Raw genomic sequence first — 6,651 nt, forward strand, 5'->3', positions numbered from 1 at the left:
CATGCTGGCTCTTACGGAACCGACTAACTCCCCTTGTGTGTGTGTACAGCTCTCAACGTGCCCAGACTTGGAGTGATTTTCAACTCTTTTAATACTTTTCGCCTCATTCTGAAAGAAAGAAGTGAAATGTGCCAACGTGACGGCCTCTTGGTGTGTGGTGCGAGACGGGAGATGTAGTTCATTGAGCGGTTTCCCAACAAAAATTGTTACTTCACAATTTTAGGACACATTTTTATTTTTTTAACTTGCAAAATTATCTTTTAAATGGACAAACATCATATGTGTATTGTAATATGTGCACAATTCAAACGGGATCGAAAGATAATCTTTCGCTCTCCATTGACTTCAATACATACTTTTTCCGAAATAAGGTCCCATGGAGGGATTTCGCCTCTTTATTAGTTCGACACGTACACAGACAAACACTTCAAAATGATTGTGACCTAATTTTAAAGTGCAATCCAATCATTCTCAAATTCTTCTTGTAGAGCTGCAATGATAAGCCGATCGACAGAAATAACGTTTGTTTGATTAATCCTAATCTTTTTGGGCAGAAATTGCAGAAAATGCGTTTTCCAGCCTCCCAAATAATGACGGTTACGTTTGAGCTTTTCTCAGTTTATCATATTAAACTGAATATCTGTAGGTTTTGGTCTGACAAAACAAGACATTGGGTGTTTCTCAATGTTGGTTAGGGTTGGGTTAGGCTTATGAAGACATAATAAGCGAGGCAAGAATCCTTCCTCGCCTCGGAAAACGAAGAATGGTGGAACAGGTGTGCAGGTGTGCGTCATATGCGAGGCCCCGCCTAAAATGGAGCGCAATTTCCGCTAAAGATTTGGGAAATTGGTGCATGCGCAAAGCATTGTGGGGATTCCTTGAAATAGTGGCTCTGGAGCAGCCTTCCTCGACATTGAGAAACACCCATTGAAAGACCTTGGACCAAGAGAAACTTGGAGGGTTGTTTTTCTGTATTTAATAGATGTATGGTTATTTGAATAATCTAGAAAAATCTATAAATCCAGTAAATATTTTTGGAAACTTATCATTAAGGAGAATAACTATTCGTTGTACTTATTTCTTGCCTTTCTGTGTGGGATTGTGTCGTATTACTGTATTCCCACAGTATCTCTAAGCTGTGCTGACTTTAACTCATTCTCAAGCAACCAGTCATGCCAACATTAATTACATTTCAATTTTAACTGTACTATGTATTATGTTTTTGACCCGTACTTAAATCAAGTTTTATAACTGTTTGAGTGATAGAGATGATGCAATGTTTTTAGTGTTGGTTGATTATGTACCTAAGGACTGCAGATGGAAATGAGCTATTAGCTTAAATCTGGCATAATTAATCTCTTCTATTTTCTGAGATTAATGTTTTTGTATGCATGGTAGGGGTGGGAATCACCGGACTCCTCACGATACTTAAGCCACGATACGATAGTATTGCGATTCTACGATATGCTACATGTCAAATGCACGACCAAAAATATGTTCATATTTAATGAGATTATGGCTCATTTGCATATTTAAACATGCTATTTCAGAAAACTTGTTATACAAAAAACAATGGTCTTATTGAAGTAATTAACTGGAGACATGTCTTGCTGATATCTTTAAGTTAAAACAATTACCCTATTCACCTGTATAGTATAATACATTTCTCAGCAAAGATGTGATTGCCAGTGCTACCAAATGGTGAACACTTCATGGCATGCCATAATGTGATAATTGCGTTTCTACGATGCGCTACATGTCAAATGTACGACCATCTTTCGGAGGGATATGCCACAGTTTATATAATAACATATCGATACTTGGCGTCCGTATGCCGTATCGATTATTTCCCCCACCCCTAATGCGTGGTCCTTGTTGAAATGAATACATAATAATAACCTGGTGCTCTGCGTTCCTCAGGCCATGTCCCGGCTGAGAGAGAGGGGGCGTGACGGCTGCCTGGCCGGCCTCCAGGTGCAGCATCTCTTCTGCTCCAACAACACCAACATCCCCGAGCACCAGCTGAAGGAGCTCAACATGAAGATCGACAACGCTTTGCAGGTGCAGTGTGATACAAAACACCACGTGTAGCTGTGGACATCTTGAATTAAGACGGACATCCACTCAAAGGCCTCCTATTGTTCTATTTTTAGGCATATATTCAGGGGTGCACTTCACTTGTTTGCCCTGGTTCTCAAAGGAGCACCTGGAGATGTTGCTTGGTGCGCATCCTTAAAATGAAATAAACCGGACCTTTTGAGGGGTACTTGACTTTATGAACCGCGTTTTGCAGTCTTTTTGCGTATTAGAAACGGAGTTGGCGACACAATAATACATATGACATATATTCTTTAGATGTCTCCAGTATCGATAACGTCGGAGCTTAACGGTACCACTGTCTTTAATAATGCAGCCCCGGGGCCCGTTTAATACCGGGGCTCGGTACCCATCCCTATCCCGACACACCGGGGACACATATTTATGAAAGACATCAAAAAGTGCACTTTGCATGATAGGAGACCTTGTAAAACAACTTTTTATTTATATTTCCTCAAGTAAATGCATTTAGATTTAGTAAAGAGGGTGGAAGTAGACTGTGTCTTTAATGAAGTGATGTTTTCCTCTCCAGGCCTATAAAGCAGCTCTAGAGAGTCTGGGTCACAGCGAGTACGCTCTGAAGGCCGGCTTCCATCTGAACCCCAAAGCTGTGGAGGCGGCCTTACAGGTGAGTGCTCTTCCAAGGGGATATATTGCAGGTGAATAGGGTTAGGACGTTACGTGTACATATAACCAGTTCATTAAGACAATTGTTTTTGTTTTCTGAACTGTTTAAATATGCTTATAATGTGTTATCGGATGCTAACCGTTGGAGAATTTAGCAGACATCTATAGTCCCAATTAGTAAGTTCTTTAAAATTCACATTGAGGTGTTTATTTTCTCTCCTCTGAAATGTAAGCAAAGCAGCTCAAACTCAAAATGACCGGTTTTGACCTGTCCACCGCCTTAAGATTGATAGAATGATTACTACGGCAGGATAATTGACAATGATGTAATAGTGTGCCATGTACCATTTATTAATTCTTGAAATGTTGACCTATTCATCTTCTAATTCAGTTTTTCATTTTCCACTTTTTTCTTCATTTCAATGTTAAACAATTCTTCTTTAGTGGCTCCTTGTGTCAATGTTTTTGTGTGTGTTTTGCACTGGTGTGTGTATGTTTACATGCTGTGTGTGTGCAGAGCTGCTGCAGTGAGGCGGAGGCTCAGCAGGCGGGCCGGATGCAGACCACCTCTCAGCCAATCCAGTGCGAGCTGCCCACCATCCCCGTGCAGATCGGCTCTCACTTCCTCAAAGGAGTGTCCTTCAACGAGTCCGCGGCTGAAAACCTCAAACTGAAAACGGTACGGACTCCACTCCATTTAAAACTTCATACTAATTCTACCGTGTAGGTATTTATGTAATTTATATTTTACGGCTGTTGACAGTATTTTCTGATTTATGGAGTGATAAAAAGAGATATCCAAAATCCCTTCTGTAGAAACGTTAGATTCTAGTACACTACAAAAGGAAGCAAGCATTTTGAACCTGACTTTATCCAATGTTCAGATTTGTGTTCCTGAAATGTCAAAAGATATGCGCATATTTAATTAGATAATGGGTAATTTGCATATTTGATATAGACTAGGGATGTCCCGATCACCTTTTTTTTGCTTCCGATCATTTGATTTTGACAATTTACCGATACCGATTTTTCCCGATCCGATCTTTATGCAATGCATTAAAGAGAAAAAAGCATTCAAGTTGTCCCTTAAGGTTATTTTTTTATTTAAATTGGATATTCTATCCAACATGGATATAGCTTCTTTCTTTCACAGCAGCATTGGATCAGTTCAGTTGTGCAGCATTGGATCAAAACAAAATAAAGCTTTCAGTACTCGTTAGCTTACTGCTACAATTAGACACTGCGCCCTGCCCACTCTGTTGCCAGATTTGAGAGAAATAAGCAACCAGGTCTATGAAAACAAGCCCCAAAGAAGCAACACATACATGATGTTCTGTAATTTGAAACCAAAACTAAGGCCTCAGGATGACTTTAAGACTTGAACATGGTCATTTTTGTTTTGTAACATTGAATACAAAATTTAAAAAAAGTATTAAAAAAGACCATGTTCAAGTCTTAAAGTCATCCTGAGGCCTTAGTTTTGGTTTCAANGGTGCATTGTTCTGTATGTTGTGTTAAATGTGTGAAAATCAATAAAGAGTATTAATAAAAATACATATATATATTTCTACAAGAACCGAAGTCACATTAAATCCCAGGTGTGTGGATCTCTGACAGATTTCCAGTAATAACCACAGATCTTCTTTTCTCTGGATCACGTCTTGTACTCACCAGCCCGGCCTGGGCGAACAGCAGCTGCACCGCCGTCTTGCAGGCTCCTCTCCAGCTGGAGGGGCACACCTGGTTCAGGACCTCCGTGACGGGGGAGTCGTCCCGGGGCGTCACTCCGTTCTGACCCAGCGCCTCCTTGATGAGCTGCAGCATGGTGTGCTGAGGAGACAAAACACAGGACACCATCAACCAAAGATTCAAAGGTTTTATTGTTATATGCACAAAGCTCCAGTGTAGGGCTGTGCAACTAAATCGTATTTGAGTCTCGACTTTGGCTTGCAACGATTTCGAAAGCAACGTAAACTAAATAAAACGATTATTTTGCTGCATTCCCTTTCGCAATGATGCTCTCAATTTGTCTAGCGTTATATATCCTGCGTGCGCTGCCCCCCCCTCCCTAAAAGCCCTCTCGGCCAGGTTGTGTTGTGACTTGCAGTCTGTTTAATAAATCCATATAAACACGTTACAAGGGAAGCTTTAGTTGCCGTGTCTTTATTCTCCGGTCTCTAGCGTACAGTCAACTTTCACTAACCTCGTCAAGCCGGAGCCTCTTAGCTACTTCCGGTTTCCGGGTAAGGGGTTACCAAAATAAGAGTACTGCTGTAGCAGATTAAACATTACAGGTTGTGAGTGACATTAGTTATCATATTTATATATATGTTTTCAGTTGAATTATACTTAAAGTTCAGGGTATTCAACTGTTAAAAACACACTGTAAAAAATTAAATAAATGGATGTTTTCAAAGTCAATCAACAATCGTATTTAATATCAATTATTGACCAAAATAATCGTGATTATGATTTGCCATAATCGAGCAGCCATCACTGCAGTTTAGAAATGGCAATTCAATTATTCTGACCTGAGCTCCTCCAACAATGCAACATATAATGAAATACAACCATCACTGCAGACTCTATGCATTACATTAATGCACACATCTGTTTTTTTATTATTACTGCACATATTTTATTCCATCACATTGTAAATATTGCCTTATCTTATTTTAATACACTTTTAATGTTATTATAGTTCTCATAATAGCTCTGTGTTTTTTATTCTTGTTTTACTTTTATGAATGCACCACGACATCGAGTCAAATTCCTCGTACGTGTCAACCTGCCTGGAGATAAACCCGTTTTTGAGTCTGCTGACTAAAGATGGAACCACCATTTTTTCAATTTCTGTTCTTCTTGAATATTTCTTATTGTTTATGCAATAAATATATATTGATGTTGCATTGTTGAAGGAGCCTGGGATTTAAGATTGTCATTGCCATAACTACACTGTAGCTACTGTGTAATGACAATAAAACATATTAATTAGTTTATTTTGTATTAGTTTACGCCAGGAGAGGGCGCACTGAGTCAATTTCATGTATCAGTGTCACGGGATTGACGACAGCCACGCCCTTTAGGGTACGAGCTCATAAAACTATTAATTCATGACTATGACCCACCCATGGTCTCAGAGAAATTAAGAATTGACAATTTTCTCACAAGTCACACATTTTCCGAACATTATGACCATAAAAAAAAGTACTTTTTCTTCCAAGAACTGCGTTCAGTAACACACTATAGCGTGATCTAGCAACACCGATATCTTTTCTCTCTGTTGGCGATGCTAACAGTCTAGCTTTAACGTTAGCAAAACTGTTTCCAAGTGTTAAGCTAACATTTACAAATGTCCTAGTTAAGTAATGCTCAAAGCGGCTGTGTAAATATCTAAAGTGAGCAAAAGGAAACACATTACACATTCATTACATTCATAAAAAACACATTATAGCATGCCATGAAGTGTTTACCATTTGGCCATCACATCTTTGCTGAGAAATGTATTATACTATTAAGCAGGAAAATGTTTGACTGACAAAAAAAACCTGTGTATTGAATTAAACATGTTTAAGGCGAGACACTACAGGTGAATAGAGTAATTTGTTTAACTTAAATATATCAGCAAGACATGTCTCCAGTTAATTACTTTCATTAAGACGATTGTCTATATTAGAGATGTCCCGATCCGATCACGTGATCGGGGATCGGAGCCGATCACGTGATTTCCAAAAGATCGGAATTGGGAGAGAACAATCGGGGATCGGGATTTTTTTTTTTTTTTTTTTTTTTTTTTAAATTTTGTATTCAATGTTACAAAACAAAAATGACCATGTTCAAGTCTTAAAGTCATCCTGAGGCCTTAGTTTTGGTTTCAAATTACAGAACATCATGTATGTGTTGCTTCTTTGGGGCTTGTTTTCATAG

The 6,651-nt window shown here is 39.0% G+C and overlaps 1 protein-coding gene across 1 annotated transcript; it reads left to right on the plus strand.

Annotated features, from left to right (window-relative positions):
- The first annotated feature begins 1,747 nt into the window (after positions 1-1,747).
- LOC104966580 (uncharacterized protein KIAA0355-like) lies at positions 1,748-3,451 on the plus strand. Its single transcript, XM_010795765.1, has 4 exons — positions 1,748-1,765; positions 1,921-2,061; positions 2,630-2,725; positions 3,242-3,451. The coding sequence occupies exons 1-4, from the start codon at positions 1,748-1,750 to the stop codon at positions 3,449-3,451; spliced, it is 465 nt and encodes a 154-aa protein (XP_010794067.1).
- Positions 3,452-6,651: the final 3,200 nt, after the last annotated feature.

The sequence above is a fragment of the Notothenia coriiceps genome, unplaced genomic scaffold (assembly GCF_000735185.1).
Source record: "Notothenia coriiceps isolate Sejong01 unplaced genomic scaffold, NC01 NC01_scaffold00037246, whole genome shotgun sequence".
Taxonomy (NCBI): domain Eukaryota; kingdom Metazoa; phylum Chordata; class Actinopteri; order Perciformes; family Nototheniidae; genus Notothenia; species Notothenia coriiceps.

Excerpts from the sequence above, each read along its gene's own strand:
- LOC104966580 (XM_010795765.1), top strand. Across the intron at positions 2,062-2,629 it reads AGATCGACAACGCTTTGCAG|GCCTATAAAGCAGCTCTAGA; the intron begins GTGCAGTGTGAT and ends TTTCCTCTCCAG. Across the intron at positions 2,726-3,241 it reads CTGTGGAGGCGGCCTTACAG|AGCTGCTGCAGTGAGGCGGA; the intron begins GTGAGTGCTCTT and ends GTGTGTGTGCAG.